The sequence below is a fragment of the Echinops telfairi genome, unplaced genomic scaffold (genome assembly GCF_000313985.2).
Source record: "Echinops telfairi isolate 266 unplaced genomic scaffold, ASM31398v2 ScPeMD7_53;HRSCAF=182, whole genome shotgun sequence".
Classification (NCBI taxonomy): domain Eukaryota; kingdom Metazoa; phylum Chordata; class Mammalia; order Afrosoricida; family Tenrecidae; genus Echinops; species Echinops telfairi.
Genome location: NW_022103951.1, coordinates 5,824,068 through 5,843,787, shown reverse-complemented (window position 1 = coordinate 5,843,787; position 19,720 = coordinate 5,824,068). Strand labels below are relative to the sequence as shown.

The following is a 19,720-nucleotide window of genomic DNA, read 5'->3' as shown; positions in this document are numbered from 1 at the left end:
TTCTTAAAACATAGTAACTGAAGAGTAGTCAGTCTTCCAACATCTGAACCCTGAAGATTATCTTTTGATTTAGACCAGGGGTGAGTCAACCTTTTCTGTAGAGGACGGGATATTTGAGCCTTTTCAGGTCATCTGGTCTGTCTCTGGGGCACGTTCTCTACTCCACCAGTAGATGATCCGTGCATGAATGGGCGTGGTTGTCTGTGGTGAGTTGGCCGGCAGGCTGTCATTTGCTGACCCCTGGTCTAGACAGTGACTGTCTCAATAAAGCATCGGAAAGAATTGCTATCTATTTAAGATGACATTCTCAGTTCCAGAAAGAGTTTCCATGTTGGAGGATGAAACAGTTACATGGCACAGAGACATTGTAATCTCATCAGGAGAAGGCCGGCTAGGTCAACAATGATGGGGGACTAGGTCACGATGGTTGCCATCTGTGAACACGACTCCTCAAACCCCACCCCCCACCCCCGTTATTAAATTGCCTTTATGAACGTTAAGCAGAACAAAGAAAGAAAGTGGAAAATATAAAAACCCAAACCGAAATGGAATGCTTGGAGCTCCCGAGGCATCCCTTATGTGTTGTGGAACATTGTCTTGAAGACAGTTGGTGTGGTCGATCGAAAGTGTTGGTTCGGGTGTTCAAGAGGTTGAAGCTCACACTTTGGCTTTGTGATTTACTCACGGGCCGCCCTGGTCTAAACTGCCTTCTCCTCGAAGTTTCCGTTTCCTCCGGTGTGAAGAAGGGCGGGAGCCCTGGCGGTGCAATGAGCCATCTCTTGGCTGCTACCTGAGAGATCAGCAAGTCAAAGCTACCAGCCCTACCACAGGAGAAAGATGGGGCAGCCTGCTTCCCAAGAATACAGGTTTGGAAACCCAATGGGGCAGTTCTACTCTGTCTTAAAGGGTGGCTATGAGTTAGAATCCACCCAATGGCAATCAATAGGCTTTTCGTTTGGGTGACGAAAGATGAATTTTATTTTACTTTTCTCCCTCTTGCCATGAGGTTTCAATCGGGGCGGATGCTTCCCCCATGCCACAGATGTGCGCTTTGGCAGTGCTTCCCTGTGGCAAGATGGCACAGAGTCGGCTCGAGGGGGAAAGGAAATATAAACACACAGGAAACAGCAGAAGTTAATCTCTGGAAATATTATCTTGCTACATGTACTTGTGTTTATTTTATGTAAGGAGAGAGCCAGAATTAGGATTTATGGGACAATAAAATATGTAATCCGTGAGAGAGTGTTTAAAAGGCAAGAATGTGTTACTATTTACTGAAAACAGCGACTTACAGTCATCATCACTCAGGGATCTGCATTTGCTTGGCTCCCCGGGAAAATTCATAAGGATGTCAAGGAGCAACTCGATTGGAAAAGAACTTTCTCTGAGGTCTTTGTCTTTCCTTTGCCTACACCATAATTGAACAGGTGTTACGTTGTGTTATTTTTGTCTCCAAACCGGGACTTTATCTAATCAGAGTAGCAATTGGAGGAAAAGAGATCACATTCTTAGTTAAGCTCGTTGGAGTTCGTAGAAACATTTCTTCCTACTTGTAAATACAAGGATTCAAAGGACCCGCCCCCCACGAACACAGTGCCATCCCAGTTGTTTTCTTCTTTTATTTAAATTTTTTTTTCATAGTTGTTTCCTTGAGAAAGACTTTTGCCTCAGAGCTTGTAAATTTCTAATAGGATTCAACTGACTAACCTTATTCTATCCATTGGTCCATTTAAAATATTCCCTAGAAACGATAACAAGCTGAAGCTTTGATGGAAGTCTGGTAACCTCACTTGAATCATCCCAATGTTTATGTTGAGTGGATGTCACTCAATGAGAGGGAAGCCTTGGTTTTCTTGGTATGATCTACGCAGTGTCCTTTTCTATGAGACTGCAACTCATAGAATGTCTCCCAAGTGGTCCAAGTTTCCTTGGAAGCTGAAGTCTCTTAATCATAATATTGTGTTTCAGGATCCTGGCTCGCTGAATTTTTGGAAGAAATTTTGGTAGCTTGGGAATTGTAGTTGTCTGAAGCCAGGTTGGCTTGTAACTTGGTTGTTTCAAGCCAATTAGTGAAGGCCAAACAAAATAATTTAAGGATTTTTAGCAACACACAGACACAATGGGTGTTTTGACAACATCTCCCCCACCCCCACCCCCAACAAGAGCAGTATCTTTCTTTGAAATTTTCTTAATGTCATATAATACTTAGCTTTTGCTGAATCTGTTGCTTCCAAAGGCGATTTTCGTAAAACAAACGATGATTCTATATAGATTTTCCACATTTAAATAAAAAGAGTAAACTATTTGGGATTATAAGAAAAGGAAATGGAAACCAGACGACAGGGAGCCGAACAATTTAAAGTCATATACATTGATGTTATGAGCATGTAGGGTTAGTTTTGTATTCGGATGCTATTAATTTTTTTTAACATTTTATTAGAGGCCCATACAACTGTTATCGCAATCCATACACACATCAATTGTGTAAAGCGTATTTGTACATCATTCTCAAAACATTTTCTCTCCACTTAAACCCCCGACATTAGGTATTAATTTTTTTGATTTGTTATTTAGATGAGTCTTGTTCACTTGGCTTGGCCTTCTGATGTGCAAATCAGCAAGTTAAATGAGAAAATCTGCTGGGGCCTATTTATTGTATTCAGTGTATAGGCCATTGCTGCAGTTCAAGGAAGAATAAGTTATAGGTTTAGAGACAATGCTGGCGGTTAAAAAAGTATTGAACAATTCATATAGTTATGTGACATCCCTGTCTATAATTTTTGACAGATGCATTAAGACAGAACAATTTAAGAGCGAGATTGAACTGCCTTAAACTGTTCTATCACTGCCACAATCCAGAGTGAACTGTCCCCTTGACATCCGAATGACCTCGGGTCGCCCCTCTGTAGTCAACCACTCTCCCCGTCTCAGCCCGAGGGAACCTGGCCTGCTCTCTACCCTGATCATTTTGCCCCTTTCAGAATGGAACCAAAATGCACACCCATTGTTTTGTGTATCAGTCATTCATGCCTTCTTATTGATGAGAAGTATTTCACTGGACACCACGGTTTGTTTGTCCATTTACCACTTTGGGGCGATTCTGAATTAAGTTTCCTTAAGGATTGTGTGCTAGCACACACTTCAAGTCTCCAGAGTAAATGAATGGGGTAGGATTTCTGGGTCTTACGAGAGAGTTTCAAAAAGTTTGTGGAAAAGTTCCATTACGTGTATTTGTCCGTGAGCTTTTGGAAGTCCCTTTCTCTGTAAGTGGAGGTCGCACTGCTTCTCTAAGTGGTTGTACCATGTTGCACTCCTTCCAGCCACAGAGGAGCGGTTCAGTTTTCCACCTTCTTGATTGCAATTGGCCTTCTTGGTTATCTTTTTGTCCCTGTCGTTACTGTTTCTCTTTAGCCATTCTAGTAGACCTGTCGTGCTGTCTGATTAGTTTCGCTCTCCAAGATGACTCATGAGGTTGAGCATCTTTTCATTCCCTTATTTTTCATCTGCATGTCTTCTTTGGTGAGGTGGCTGATCCAATGTTTGGTTCACTTTGGAAATGAGTTGCTTGTTTTATTTTATTTATCTCACTTTATTGGGGGCTCTTACAAGCAATTCTAACAATCCACACATCCATTGTGTCAAGCACATGTGTGCATATGTTGCCATTGTTCTTTTCAAAACATTTTCTTTCTACTTGAGCCCTTGGTATCAGCGCCTCATTTTTTCCCCTCCCTCCCGCACCCTTTCTCCCTCATGAACCCTTGATGATTTATAAATTATTATGATTTTCATATCTTACATCGACTGCTGTCTCCCTTCACCCATGTTTCTGTTGTTCGTCCCCCTGGGGGGGTGTTATATATCAATCATTGTGAGTGGTCCCCCCTTTCTCCCTTCACTTTCCCCCTACCTTCCTGATATTGCTATTCTCATGATTGGTTCTGAATTCCCTGTGTTTGCAGCTCTCATCTGTACCAGTGTACATGCTCTGGTCTAGCTGTATTTGTAAGGTAGAACTGGGGTCATGATAATGGGGTGAGGGTGGGTGGGTGAAACATTAAAGAATTAGAGGAAAGTTGTATGCTTCATCGGTGCTATACTGTACCCTGACTGGCTCATCCCTTCCTTGTGACTCTTCTATGAGGGGATGTCCAATTGTCTACAGATGGGCTTTGGGTCTCCACTCTGTCCTCCCCCTCATTTGCATTGATATGATTGTTTGTTGTGAGTCTTCTGATGCTTGATACCTGATCTCATCAACACCTCATGATCACATAGACTGGTGTGCTTCTTGCATGTGTGCTTTGTTGCTTCTCTGCTAGATGGCCGCTTGTTTATCCTCAGCTGCTTGCTTTATTATTGTTGAGTTTTGTGAGCTCTTTATAGATTCGGAATAGAAGTCCTTTGTCATATATGTGATTTTCAACCAATCTGTGGCTTTTCATTCTCTTAAATGTGTATTTCCTAGAGAAAAAGCTTTTACATTGAAGTCTAATTTATCATTTTTTTCCTTTTATAAATTTCTTTGCCTAAATTCAAATAACAATGACCTTCCCTCTGTTTTATATGATCCAATTTGAGTTAATGTCCAAGGTGTGAGGAATGGGTTGAGGGTCATTTTTCGCCTATGAATGTCAAATCATCCTAGCACCCTCTTTGAGAAAAAAATCTGTTCCCCCATCGAATTGCTTTAAGATGCTGACAGTTTTAACACAAGGATGTATAATATATACTATTTAATAATATGAATTATACTTATTGTCTCATTATTATTTGCGCCTGTAATCACCAATCTTCAACTCTCCAGAGAGGGTTCTAAGTTCTATAAAGATTTCTCAAAGCAAACCTGCTGTTTGATTCCTTTTAATTACATCAAAGCAATATGTTATTTTAGAGTGTGGAGGTAGCTTCCTGGTGTTGTTTTGTAAGGTGCCACCGAGTCAGCTCTGACCCATAGCAGTCCTATGCCTAGCAGAATGCAACACTGCATGGTCCAAAGTCTGCTTAGTCAACTCAATCCAGACTGTGTTTGATGAGATACTATCGTGAGATGAATACAGAGCCCGGTGACACAAGACGACAATGCCACGCTGAGCTCAGCCCAACTGTGTCACTTGAGAAAAATCACATCCCTTCTCTGGCTTTTCTTTCGTCACTCAACAAACAAAGGAGGAAAGGCATAGGATCTCGGAGAGCTATGCCAAATCAAATGGCTTTGGTGCTGATAAATGTAGGTAGAACCTTAAAAGAGTTGGAAACCCATGAATCAGGAAAGAAGGGACAGGTCTGTATGATATCTGATGTACCTCTTGCTATGCAGCTCTGAACACAATGTATTTTTATAATGATGACCCAGCTCAAAGCATGGCTGGGACATAGGTGGTCTTCTGGCTTTTGTTAAGAATGTACAGTGCTAGCAGATGGTTTCTGCTTTTGTTTCAACAGCTGGACCAAGCGGCCCTCTCCCTAGCTGTGAGAGAAGACTACCTTGATAACAGCACTGAAGCCAAGTCTGTAAGTTTTACTCCTATCTACCAGTATGTGCCTTTTCAGCTGCTGTCGGTTCATAAGCTGTTCTGAAAATCCAGATTCTGGACTGGAAATGAGCAACGTGGCTCATTGATGACCAAGTTCTCCATGCAGGAAGCAGAAGCCCTTTTATTCTGGATAAGTCCCTAGGCTCAGTGCTTTCAGGCCATCCCTTGTTCGTTCCGTACACTTTCCACCCATGCTGGAGACTTCATGGAACTTCCAAAGGAGCCTCTGACCCAGGGACCTCGCTGGCTTCTACCCAGCCTGAAAATCCTATGCTGATTCCAACCCCTCTATCTAGACAGGCTCGAGGGACAGGAAAGAAGCCAAGATCCCAGGCAGCTTTCTGGTTGAGGACCTTCATCAAAGAGGATCAACAAGATTTCCTCCTTGGACAGAATGAACTCTCGCCCATCTGGGGCACTTCTGTAAGGATCTCTGGCAGTGCTGTGGGCTAGGTGTTGGGCCGCTAAGCCCACCAGCCCTTCTGCGTGAGGAAGATGCGGCTGTCCCACCTAGTAAAGATTTTAGCCTTGGAAACTCTATATAGGATGGCTACAAGTTGGCATGGACTCAAGGGCAGCCATTTTTAAACATTCTCCCTCACTATAACCAATTAGCCGTCCTCGTCATGACACCTCAATGATCTCGTCTAGCTGCCCCCCCCTCCTTTTTCATCCTTACAGAGCTGTCGATCCTCGTTGATTCCTGGCGACAATCTTTCTTACTGTTTCACCGTGCCTTCAGTCTCTTTCTTCCTTAGCGCTACTTGACATACTTGCTCCTCCTAGCACAACCCCCAGCATGCCATTTCCATGCTGCATTGCTCTTCTGAAGAATTGTGTGTATTGCTGTTAAGACTATCCACAGCAAGCCATACACTGGATCAACTGTTTCTACCTGTACCATTTCGTGATACTAATGACATTCTTCGAGTTCTACAGCCATCCTCACCTTCCTCGGAGTTGCTTCTCCCTCGTTAGCATAAACTCGCTGTCCCTGGAGGTGTCCATCAAGTGGAGGATGGTTTGTTTCAGAATTCCACACCTTGTCAGCTGCTTTCAGTGTAGGCGACCAGAATTCTCAAGGGTCTGTTCAAGGATGCCATTATCCATTTTATCCTATGTAGATAGTTCTCAAAAGAGTATACTGCTCCAGACTGGCCATTTTTAAACACGAGTTTGGTTAAACTCTTGTTCAGTGTTCAGATGACTTTGGGGGATATGTTTGGTTTAAAGTTTCAAGCTGATCTCAGGACACTCGTTTCAGGGGTTTATCTAAGCTCCTTGGCTCTAGGAAGTCTGGAGTCTGTGAGAATCGGAAGTTCTGTCTGTATTTTCTCTTTTCTATCAAGATTTTTCTATGAAATATTTTTTTTCCTTTTATGGACTTTTACTTCTTTTGTAACATTTCCCTTTACTCTTCATGTGTGGATCTGCGTGCCTCATGGGCAACAAATAGCGTAGACATGCTTTGCTGAGACTGTTGTAAGCCGTGACACACTTTCATTAAAACATTACATTGTGTCCATTTATCTTGCGCAAGAACAAAGCTAAGCCTGACACCATCAGCTGGTAGTTGACCTGGCACTTATACCTTTGCCATGGCGTTCCTTCGTTAACAAAGCATTTCTCATCACACCCAAATCTGGCGAGGTCACTCTGGGACTCCACCGACAATCCAATACATGAATATTCCCTAATCAGGTCTGAGTTCACATAAGAACAACTAAAGTCAACCGGAGTTCAAATAATAACAGCGGTGGGTTCATTATGCAACCTCAAGGTCAGATCTTTGAATTGATGTCAACGATAAGTTTAGCCTTTCTGTTCCTCATCCCATTCCATCCAGGAAAGCCCCTACTTGAAAAAATTAAGCAACCAAAGAACAGCTTCCTTTTCTGACTTTCCCAATCGAGGGAAAAATCTCAGTTTCCTTGATAAAAGTCATCAGGAATGGAAGCTGGACACCATCAGTTCTTCCAGCTCATGACAAAGGAAACCGCTGCATATCCTCCTTGTAGTCTTGATTCATCTCCCTCTAGTGTTCTAGATGAATAAAAGCCAGTTGTGCTTTGGATGGTTGCTTGCAAGCTTTGAGGACCCCAAGCACTACACAGCAAACTAAGAGGTAGAACAGAGGTGCTAAACATGTTCAAAACGCAGACGCACAGCCATAGAGTCGATGCCAACACATAGCCACCCTCTGCTAGGCCAGTTAACATAGAACCATGACCATCCTCTTCCAAAGGGAGGGCACAAATCACTCGGCAGCTACCCCTGTATTGCAATAATCAGCTGTGCAGCTGGACCTTCAATCAAAACAATATTTCCATCACTGTAACCTGCCCCCACCCCACTTCCTGCCCCTGGTAACCACTAATATCCTTTGTTCTAGATACATCTGCCTTTTCTTATCTTTTTATTTCAGTGAGATATCTAATATTTGCCCTTTTGTGATTGGCTGATTTCATAATGTCTTCACGTCCCATTCACATTGTAGTATATATAAAGATTTCATTTCTCCTATGGGCTGAGTAATATTCTATTTTCTGTATGTACACATTTTGTTTATTCCCATTTGCTGATGGGCACATGGATTATTTCCACCTTTTGGCCATTGTAAATAGCCTGCTGCGAACATTTGATTAAAGGTCTCTGTTTGCTTCTCTGCTTCCCAGTCTTTTGGGTCTATACCTAGGAATGGAATTGCGGGGTCATTTTGTAGTTCTCTGTGTACTTTTCTGAGTAACTGCCACACTCTTTTTCACAGTGGCTAAACTGTCTTGCATTCCCACCAGTAATCGGCGAAGGTTCCAATTTCCCCACATCCTTGCCAACATTTATTATTATGCTTATGATTATTTTACTCATGCTAGTGGAAGTGAAATGGTACCTCATTAGGGCTTGGGTTTGCATCCCTGATAACTAATAGTCTTTTCATGCGCTTGGTGACCATTTGAAAACAGATCTCTTCAAGTCCTTTACTCATTTTGTGATTGGGCTCTCTGTTGTTAAGTTGGCAGTTTTATATAGGATATGTTGTTGATTGGTTTTGGGTCAGCTATGTGATTTCTGAAGACATTTTCCTGGTTTTTACTTTGCATTCGCCCTTTAAGACAAGATCGAAATTCCTTAGCGGGGATTCAAGGGCTTCTTTATGACACGGCCCCAAACTGCCTTTCGGTCTCATCTGTTTTCACACATGCACTATCAAAGCAGCTCACACCTTTCACAGGAGCATCCTCACGCTTCAGGGCCTGTCTTCCTGCAATCCTGTGTCCCTGATTTCTCCAGGCTGGAATTCCTCCTCTGGCTTTTAAAGTTCTAAGCACTTTAGTAGCTTTATTAAGGAACTAATTTTGATCTCTCTAGGATTATGGCAAGTAATTACATGTTTATCTCCCTTACTGGATCACATACTCCGAGAATCAGACTTGTGTTATGTACATTTTTATCTACAGTTCTCCCTGCCTGCCACATATACAAATTTCCTAGCATGAAGCCTTGTACATACATTGACCAGGTGCTCAGTAAAAAGAAAACAACAACAAACCACTAATGGTTGTATTGAAATATAACTAACATAGCTTATAATTCAAGCTCAAATACTAAATGTTGTCAAAAAATGGAACTTGAAATACTAAAGCATTGCTTCTGACCAAGGCTATATGCAAAGTTCGCTTATTGACCCAACAAGTACTTGTTAAAAGCCTGCTACATGCTAAACCGGAGCCCATGAATAGTGTCAAAGGTTAAACACTGGACTACTGACTGAAAGGTTGGTTGTCCAAACCCACTCAGAGAGTCTTGGAAGAAATGTCTAGTGATTGGCTTCTGAAAGGTCACAGCCTGGAAGCAGCCTGTGGAGTGTGGTGCTCCAATGCACACCTGCGGTTACCATGCGTTGACATTGATTCCCCCACAACAGTTGGTTTATTTTTATTGTTGTTATTTAGGTGCCAAGCCCTGTGTTGTTTTCATGTGCTGTAGCATCGGTTCTGACTCACAGTGACCTGGTGTACAACGGAGGGAGGTAGTGCCCGATCCTGGAAGCACTGCACTCCTCTTAAGTGTTGCGTTATTTGAGGACCAAGCCCCATATTGGCCCTCAAGTCATTAACACAGTACAAACAGCCTGCACAGTCACGGTGCGTGATAGGAAATCTGATTCCAGTAGCAAAATCGTGAGGTGACCTCATTTAATGCCTGGTATATTGTATTTTCGCAACTATGTCTGAAATCGAAGCCCACCCCCCACCCCCCAAGTGATGCCCCTAAGATACTCCTCCAATGATAAAGTCCAATCATTGGTTCATGAGCCCGCAGGGAGGAAATTCTGTATTGTCTCCTTGATAGCTTTGCCTTCATCAGCCCTCTCCTGTCTCCTTTCTCTCCCCCTGAGCTAGGGAGGAGACATTTGTGAATGTTGCACAAAACAGAAAAGACACAGGAGTGCAGTTCCTGGTCTTTCACCTCTTAGACCATTGAGCTGGATGAGAATAAATCCCTGTTCTCATGGTCTTCATGGCTCACAGCTCCTGCTTCCAGAAAGTCCAGAACTTTCTCAGCATTTTATTAAGGCCTCACTTTCCTTGGAAAGAGGACTTCTGACCTTTAATGTTCTATTCTGGGCTTGTTTGCAGATAGTTGGTGTAGCCACCATATCACTGGTTCTCTTGATCTGTGATGGCTTCTCTGTCTCTCCTGAGGATGGTACCCAAGTAGCCCTCCCTCATCTTCCTCCTGAAGCAGTAGATTGATGGTTGGCCTTGCATCGTGACTTTGAGCATACTTTGGGTACAGCATGAACATGAAGGACTTTGATTTCTGCTTGCTATGTCTGCTACTTCTGCGGCTTTAAAACATACTTTCTAATAGGCTGTTGTCACGGCCACTTTGTCTTTTACAGTATCGGGATGCCCTTTACAAGTTCATGGTGGATACTGCTGTGCTTTTAGGAGCGAATAACTCCCGAGCCGAACATGACATGAAGTCAGTGCTTAGATTGGAAATTAAAATAGCCGAGGTGAGTCTAAATCTAAAATATTTATTTCTATTTCGTTATGTGAAAGTCAGTAATGATATCCTGAATGAAAATAGAGTCGGAACAAAATAATAGCATTCTGTGGCGTTCTCCTTGGCTTCAAGGTAGGACTAATAGCATCACTTCTGGGCAGCAAGAGGAAGAAGCATCAGGACAGAAAGAGGAGGTCTTCCTTCTCCCTCCCTGGTTTGATGCCCTCTGTCTTTCTAGAGACATCCTCACATAGCGCAAATGCAAGTACAGCGGGCTGACGAATCCTAATGGATTTGGCTTGAATGGAAGGTTACTTTTAATCCAACGTATTTTTATATCAACTTCACTTAGGGTCTGTCTGAGCTAAGATCTGGCCTCAGGGAAGTCTCCCCCAGCATTGGATACAGAATTTGATGCTGACAGTGTATAGGGGACTCTCATAAGCATTTTGTGTTCCCTTTCTGTTACTATGTCGTGCTTATCCTTGATTCTCACGTTTTCCCTTGCCCCACTTTTAATGAATGTCACTGTGTTATAGATGTGTTCATTTAACCCACCTGGAATTCTTTTAGGCTTGTAGCAAAGACAAAAAGCTGTAGAAATAAACCGAGGGAATGCCAGTTTAATAGAACAAAGTATTCTTGCATTGAGGGAGGACTTGAGTGGAGGCGCAATGTCCATCTGCTACCTTAGTACTAAACTATAAATATATGTACATAGATCTATAATGCAAGAATACTTTGTTCTATTAAACTGGCATTCCATGAAGCTCACCTTTCCGACACGATCACTGAAGACAAAGCGGATGCATAAGCAAATGTGCTGAAGAAAGCTGATGGAGCCCGTAAATCAAAAGATATAGCAACTAGGGTCTTAACGACTTGAAGGTAAACAAGCGGCCATCTAGCTCAGAAGCAATAAAGCCCACATGGAAGAAGTACACCAGCCTGTGTGACCACGAGGCGCTGAAGGGATCAGTTATCAGACATCACAAAACAAAAAATAAACATCATTGTGAATGAGGGGGAGTGCGGAGTGGGGACCCAAAGCCCATCTGTAGGCAACTGGACACCCCTTTACGGAAGGGTCTTGGGGAGGGACGAGCCAGTCAGGGTGCAGAGTAGCAATGATGAAACATACAACTTTCCTCTAGTTCCTAAATAGTTTCCTCCCCGGCCCCCACTATCACGATCCCAATTCTACCTTACAAATCTGGCTAGACCAGAGGATGTACACTGGTACAGATAGGAAATGGAAACACAGGGAATCCAGGACGGATGATCCCTTCAGGACCAGTGGTGAGAGTGGCGATACCAGGAGGGTGGAGGGAGGGTGGGCTGGACAGGGGGAACCGATTACAAGGATCTACCTATAACCTCCTCCCTGGGGGACGGACGACAGAAAAGTGGGTGAAGGGAGATGTTGGACAGTGTAAGATATGACAAAATAATTATTTATAAATTATCAAGGGTTCATGAGGGAGGGGGGAGAGGGGGGAGGGAGGAGGAAAAATGAGCTAATGCTGGGGGCTTAAGTGGAGAGCAAATGTTTTGAGAATGATGGGGACAAGGAATGTACAAATGTGCTTTACACAATTGATGGATGTATAGATTGTGATAAGAGTTGTATAAGCCCCCAATCAAATGATTTAAAAAAAAGAAAAGAAATAAACTGAGGGAGAGGAATGGGGAATTCGAAATGGTTGGCTTTGTTTATAGATGGCTTCTTTTAGAAGAACCAAAGAGTATAAAATCCCTACACATTTCCACGACCACGGGGAACAAATCCAATGAAATCTGCTTATGGGGATACCCTGTGGTTGAGGGGAGTCAGGAAACTTTTGCTTATGGACTGGTAGTATTTTATAACAGGGGTTGCTAAAAATTCTGCAGTAAGAGTCCAAGTCTTTATTGCCGTTATATTTGGCAAAGCGGTGGTTGGAAGTTCTGGACAGAGTTGGGGCGAAGGACACACGTCAGCAGGTATCAATTCCCCTTTGTCTTCTGCTGGGATGCACCGCCATTCCTCTGCCCAAACTCCCGCTTGCCGTGCAAACAGTTCCCTCCTGCGTGTCCCCTTTGAAGACCGTGTGAGGATGGACGTCTCACAGGCTTTCCTGTCAGTGTTGTTGCAGATGTTTTGTTGTCAAAGAGCAATACTTTTAGAGGCTGTCTGGATTCCCTTGCCTGGCAAATAGGAGGCCCAGAGCGATCATTTGGACCGAAGCTCTCTTTTAGTGAGGAAAGCCTGACCCTGAGCCAGGGACTGGGACCAATAAGGGAACTTAAAACAGCTGAGAATTTGCAAGAGGCTAAATGAAGTGACAAGTCCTAGGTGGGGAAGCGGGTGGGCTGGCAGGGAGCCGAGACAGCTCTGAGGCCAAAGGGCTCCCACCTGAGGCTCTGAGCCTAAGAGGAAGGAGGAGTGTGAACCTGCCCCAAGGCAGTGATGCAGAGAGTGAGGGAGCTGTCTGTTAGGAACGTGTGACCTCACCTGTAGACAGTGGAGGTGGGCCAGGGGCTGGGTGTGCACGAAAGTGTTTAGAAAACGGGCAGGGGGCCACCACCCAGTCCTCTGTGATTTTGTCTTGTGTGGACTTGGAACCCCTTAACCGTGCTCATCAAATACCTTGCACTCTGGGTCACTGGGACATTTCAACTCAGCAGGAGACTTAACACTAGAGAGACTTCTGGGGATGGGCAGCCAGGAGCGGCACAGATCGATCTCTGTCAATACAGCCACGGAAGTGTGCAGGTGACCGAGAGAGAGCTAGCCAGAGAGCTGCATGCCTAAGAACTAGGACTTGTTGATGGAGTGGCCCTTGTGCTTGGGACCAGGTGGCATGTCCTTGGAAAATTTGCTAGAGAAAATGAATCTTAAGAAAGGTGCTGAATTCCAGTTCAAACCATGGGGGGCGGTGATGGGGGCATAGGGGTTGAAAGGAAGGGTAGGAGAGTCATGTGTGAGGTGAAAAGTTGAAGGTAACAAGTTTCATGTAAGGGCTTTAGATGATGGCAATGCACAAGACAAAATCATGTATTGGAAGCCGAATGGATATGATTAAGGTCGTCCTTGAAACGTGATGGATGCTAGGGGCTTCGACTTAGTCTTGACAAAGGGGTCAAGTGTGTGAATGTTGGGAGTGGAAACAGAGGGAAAAGTCAGGGCTGAGGATGTGGATTTTGAAATGAGTATCTAGTCATTAATTGTCTAATCGTTGATTAATGAGTCCATACCCCAGCAGTCAGGCTCATGGAGTTTCAAGTCCACCCAAGCAAACACACCAGCCAACCAGCCAACCAGGAGGAGTGAGGGAAAATGAAGGTAGGAGCTGTTAACAAAATCACCAGGGGTAGCAGTGGTATCCTGATGGTCAACTGTTCTTTAGTGATGATTTGATCGGCTTTAAGGTTGAAGGAAAGGTACTGTGGCTCATGAAACATTGAGGGCATTGCCTGTAGACCATAGGTCAAAGTTGGAATTTGCCTCAGTCATTCAACTCCAGATTGACTGTCAAATTCTTTTTGTACTGGGGTGGATGTTCCATACTGAACAAGATATATATATATATATATAATCTTTGACCTATATAGATATATTTGATATATCTATCATCTATCTTCCTTAATCCTAACCTTGCCTACAAGTGATGTCTTTCCCCTCATTGAATACTATATCAATGCCTTCAAAACCTTTATAAAGCTATACAGATGTTTTAGCAGTTGTCGCAAGTCATCACGCAGTAATAACTGGTCTATTCGAAACAATAACCCAGGTCTCTTTCCATCAGATAATGATTCCACATGAAAACCGAACCAGTGAGGCCATGTACAACAAAATGAACATTTCCGAACTGAGTGCTATGATACCTCAGGTGGGTAAAACCTGTCCAGGAAAGTCGGTCTTCACTGATAAGTTTACAAGTGGTTACATTTTATAATACACATCCATTTTTTTGCCAGGTAAAACCTTGCCATCATTTTGGTTATTAGCAACTTCATTAACCATTACATATTATGCCCATGTTTTGTGTGCACCGAAAAGGAATGCTTTCTGCTTTCACCAGTGGCTTGTCTCCTTACACGACAAAAGGGATGGTTGGTGTTGCATCACCTGTTTAACAGTGTCAAAACCTCAAGCTCTTTCTATTTTTCTACTTCACTTTCCTCAACAGGTGGGTTTTTTTTGTCTTCATGTTTGATGACCCATCATTGCAAGATGGGTCATCTCTCTCATCGGCCCTCAGGGCAGGAGGAAGGAGGCAAGTGGGGAGGGCCAGTGATGGCGTATCCAGTTCGTGATCAGGATAAGTAAGAGCCTTACCAGAATGTCCCCAGATGTGTTCCCCTTCTTTGTGTGTGGGTGTCCCCTGCTGAGGGTCTTCAAAATTTCATGGAGTGTGGAAGAAAAGATCATGCATTTTTCCATGAACTTTAAAAAAAATCATCTTATTGGGGGCTCTTATAAAATTCCATATAGCAGTTGTATCAAGCATATTTGTCCATAGGTTTCCATCATCATTTTCTAAACAGTTACTTCCTATTTAAGCCCTTAGTATCAGCTTCCTGGACTTTTGGAAACCTTTTTATATTCCTTGTTGAATAGAGTTGGGTCACCTGGCCACTCCACCTATAGGAGAGGCTGGCTAAGTAACTGACTCCTCATGTTAATAGTGGAGAGAGGCAAGGCAGCAAAGGTGGGACATTCTTGTAAGGTAGCCAACTGAAAGCACCAAAGGGTGTTTCACGTAAGATAGTCATGCTTTCAAGAATGGAGACGTGCTCCCTTGTGCAGCTGTGTGTGTCCTGTCATATGTAGGAAACCTGTCTGCAAGAAGTCCCGTACTAGCTTGGGGCCTCTTCGTCTATCTGTGTGTCAGTAAACCAGTGAGAGCGTGAGGTGGGGGGGAAGGCATGTGAAGACATAGAGACATATGACTGCGTGAGTGTGCGTGCCGTCCATGTGTAGGTGATACCAGAACACGCCCTCCACGGATGGTTAAGGCAACAGGACAGGGTGGCAATGATCAGGAGCTTATTTTTCTAGATTTGAGAAGCTGCATCGTCAGTTCATTATTTGGTCAGGAATCACAAGCAATCGGTTGTGTCCAAGCGCTTTTATTTGCCTTTCCTTTCACGTGCTGCCTCCTTTTGTCTCCAAAACACCACGAACCGAGTGGCTTCTCAGGAGAAACATGGCTGGTCTCACTGTTCCGGAGGCGAGAACTCCGAGTCTGGCCATCCACCAGGTCATGCGCTCTTTCAAGGCTCTAGGGGCAGATTCTGTCTGATATGGCTCACATGACATTTTCAATTCTTTATCTTCCTCTCATTGTTCATGGCTGTCCAGTCAGTTCCACCTCCTGGGAACCCCATGTGTACCGAGAACAACTCCACAAGTGCCAGCTTGCTTCGGGGGTGCCTCTGAGTGGACTCAAGTCGCCATTCTCTTGGCTCGCAGTGGCACACTTAACCGTTTGTGCTGTCCAGGTGCTCCTAGAAAGATTGTTTCTCATCGTTCGGTAGCCCCCGGCCTCCCTTGCCTTATAGTTGAAGCCTCACCTGGCTGTCTTCCCTCTGCTCTGTCTCACTTCTCTTTATAAGGCAATCGCTCATGCTGGATTAGGATGCATCCTAGTGCAATAGGCCCTCGTGCGGATTGAATGGTCAGCATCTCCATGCGAGGTCACCTTCACAGGTAGCAGGGGTTAGTGATTTCAGCCTCCCTTCCAGGGGGACACAGTTCCATCGACAGTACTTCCTAACACAATTTAGCTCCCTCTCTTTTCTGTCTCTTCAGTTTGACTGGCTGGGCTACATCAAGAAGGTCATCGATACGAGGCTCTACCCTCACCTGAAGGACATCAGTCCCTCCGAAGATGTGGTCGTCCGAGTTCCACAGTACTTTAAGGATTTGTTCAGGATCTTAGGCACAGAGAGGAAGAAGTAAGAACTATCATGTGACTTTTACCGAGATTTTTCTCTTTTAAATGATAAGGGTCCTCCTTTCCATGTCCTTTCCATTTTTGTTGTCGTTGTTGTTACAGCAAAGGAATCACAGGGAAAAAGTGTGGAGCCTTCTGTGATAAATTGGCCCCAAACCATGGTGTAATTTACTTGCTACAGTGAAGATATATATACAATATTCTGCCCCTCATTTCTGGTCTTCTCTCTGAGGGCTAAATTGTTGATCAGCTGTGGACTCTAGTAATATAATGCTGTAATTTTCTCTCTCCAAAGAAAAAGATTTCGACACGAACATTTTCTCATATGGCTTGCCAGTCCATTTTTGGTCTTCTGCTGCTCTTTTATTTTTCTGGTTTCCTTTTCAGCCAGTAAAAGTCACATCACGGTGATAAGCGAACATATCGACGTGGCACAGAATAAGGCCACTAGGAGAGGGGTAGAGAGATGGCACTCATGAAGCAACCTCAGGAACTGTCAGGTTGTTCTCATTATCAAGCCGGTTTCAGAATGTGTCGCTCTGCTACTTTGGCATTACAAAGAAAGGAAACCCTCAAGAGGCCGGGGAAAGAAGAATCTGCGTGTGTCTGGAGCCATTCCTATCTGGCTCCAGACAGCGAAGCACAGAAAAGTCAAGTAGTTGACAAGGAAAATTGACTAAGCTAATTGCTAGGCTAGGCTTAAAAAACACATGTTCTTATTTGTACTCAGACAAGACTGTGTTGCCAGGAGGTACGTACAGTGTCGTTCCAGTGAACGTTAGTATTTAGCCTTGCCTATGGAGACACGTAGACCCCTTTCTGAGCATACGAGCAATATGTGCATTTAAAGACAACAGCCAGAAAAGTAAACACAGACAAGAGGAAGAGGGGAAACTGGAGCTCACTTGAAAGTCTACCATTGAGAGCGAAGCAGGCATTCTTTGAGATATTTCAAAATGACAATTTGGGTCTAGAGGCATGTGCGTGTTTTCCGGTGCACGCATTTCAGTTTCCACTGAATGGATTCTGCCCCTTGATGATCGACAAGTGTGTCAGTGTAAAACTTTGCTCCCCCAAATTTTCCAGCGGCCGATCTTTTCAGGAGTAGATTGCCAGTCCTGAGTGGACTTGAACTGCCAGTCTGATTAGCAGCAGAGCATGTTACCGGTTTATATCACCCTGTGGTCTTCCAAAAAGTGCCGCATGTTTTAGTAATGCCGGCAGCATCACAGTGGGCCCTTACTAAAAATAGAGATCCCCAGGTTCCTCCCGCATAGATTCTGATATGGTCCATTTGTAGTGAGGCCCAGGAATCTGTATTTTTTCATCAAAACTATTTTATTGGGAGCTAATACACATAACATTTCGTTCCATAGTTCAATCACATCAAAGAGTATTGTATAATTGCTCCCACAATCCATTTAAAAACATTCTTTCACTTCTTGAACTCCTTGACATCATCTCCCTTTTACCCCACCACCCCACCACCACTGTACCCCCCCCAAAAAAAAAACCTTATTCTACTTGCAGTCCCTATACGTTCATCAATCCTGGGTTTCATTTACTGAAACACAGAAAAAACATATAATAAATATTCAAGAGGGTCATTCCCAATGACATAACACATCTGAGGTAAACTCCAATATGAACAAGTTGAAAACAAATAAACAAACAAACAAACACACAAATACAGAAAATGTTGAAAACCATCAGAGGTAGGAATCAACTGACAGGGTTTAACCATTCAAGTCTGGTTTATCCCTTTGATTTTCTCTAGTCATCTCTTCAATGCACTCTTTCTGGTAACCGGTTTCTTCCCATCCCTTGGTTATGGTTAGAGGGAAATCACCAGAGGCTTATTTCCTGTGTAGATCTTGCAAACTTACCTTGGCCACCCACTGTCATCCACTGCCTTCTGCAAACCGGAAAGAATCTGTATTTTAAACAGGCGTCCTAGGACAGTGTTATGATTAGGTTTTGAATGGACTCAGTACAGTAGAAGACTTCTTCATAAGTACTCCCTAGTTCTGAAACAGCATAAAATATGCCCCGAATGATTTTCTACTCATTTTCCATTGAGTTTCTAGGCATATCCGAAGCTTCGGTGGTCGTTTCACTCGGAAGGTGAAGTTGGCCATGCTATAGATCCATTCTTTAGCAAACGATGAGCTAATTTCATCCAGTGCCTGTGTTCCCTTCAGTTATAAGGTAGTAGGTACTTTTGGACATTGTATTAATTTGATTTCCAAAGAAGCTTAATTTGTAGCCAGGAAATAGATTGGCCCTTGGTTGCCTGTATTTGGGGAAAAAATCATCTACATGGTAATGATTACACTTTAGAATTGAAGGACGTTTCATTACAAAAGAGACCAGGAAAGACTGTGATTCGAGGGAGATTTTAATCTGGTTCTTGTCAAACTGGGAACTTGAACGAATGTAAACACAGTGAATGAGAGCAGGAGACAAGGTGGATAGAAAATGTCCTTGCAGACATTATGGACATCTAAACCTTCATTTTAAGATAAAGACAAAACCAAGCCCCTCTCACGTAGCTGTTTCCTGCCCAGCAGCCAATGGAGCAGAACCAACTTGGGTTGGAGGGGCTTCTGTGAGCTCTCCAGAAGCTCTCTCTTTTGGAGAACATTGATACTAGCAGGGCTTGGAACTGGTTCTTCCGGGTCCAACCCCTGCTGAGAATTTGTATTTTTACCTTTGATACATGGAGTCAGAGTCTACGGCTTCCACAAGCTTCCTGGGAGATTCATTTATTTATTTAATATCATTTTATTAGGGGCCCTTGCAGCTCTTAGAACAATCCACAGCAATTCAATTGTATCTAGCATAGTTGTACATATGTTGCCATCATTATTTTCTAAGCATTTACTTTCTATTTGAGCCCTTGGTATCAGCTCCTCTTTTTACCCTCCTTCCCCCACCCTCCCACCCTCATGAATCCTTGATCAATTATAAATTATTATTTATATTTTACATTGACCTCTGTCTCCCTTTCCCCTTGGTTTCTTCCCCCCTCCTCTCTTCACCTTCCTCCTACCCTCCTGGTATCGCCACTCCTGTTTCTGTTCCTGAGGGGTTTATCTGACCTGGATTCCATGTGTCATGAGCTCTCATTTGTACTTGTTTACATGTTCTGGCCTAGCCTGAAGTGAAAGGCCGGACTGGGGTCATGATAGTGGGGGTGGGGGTGGGGAAGCCTCAGAGAACCAG

General features: G+C 43.7%; 1 protein-coding gene across 1 annotated transcript in view; it reads left to right on the top strand.

The window, feature by feature from the left end:
* The window catches only part of PHEX (phosphate regulating endopeptidase homolog X-linked), a 228,764-nt gene that overhangs the window by 57,883 nt on the left and 151,161 nt on the right, over positions 1-19,720 (top strand). Inside the window, exons 6-9 of the mRNA XM_004709915.3 lie at positions 5,446-5,514; positions 10,444-10,560; positions 14,342-14,425; positions 16,351-16,496. Of these exons, the coding sequence (XP_004709972.1) occupies positions 5,446-5,514; positions 10,444-10,560; positions 14,342-14,425; positions 16,351-16,496 (416 nt within the window). The remainder of the gene's footprint in view (positions 1-5,445; positions 5,515-10,443; positions 10,561-14,341; positions 14,426-16,350; positions 16,497-19,720) is intronic.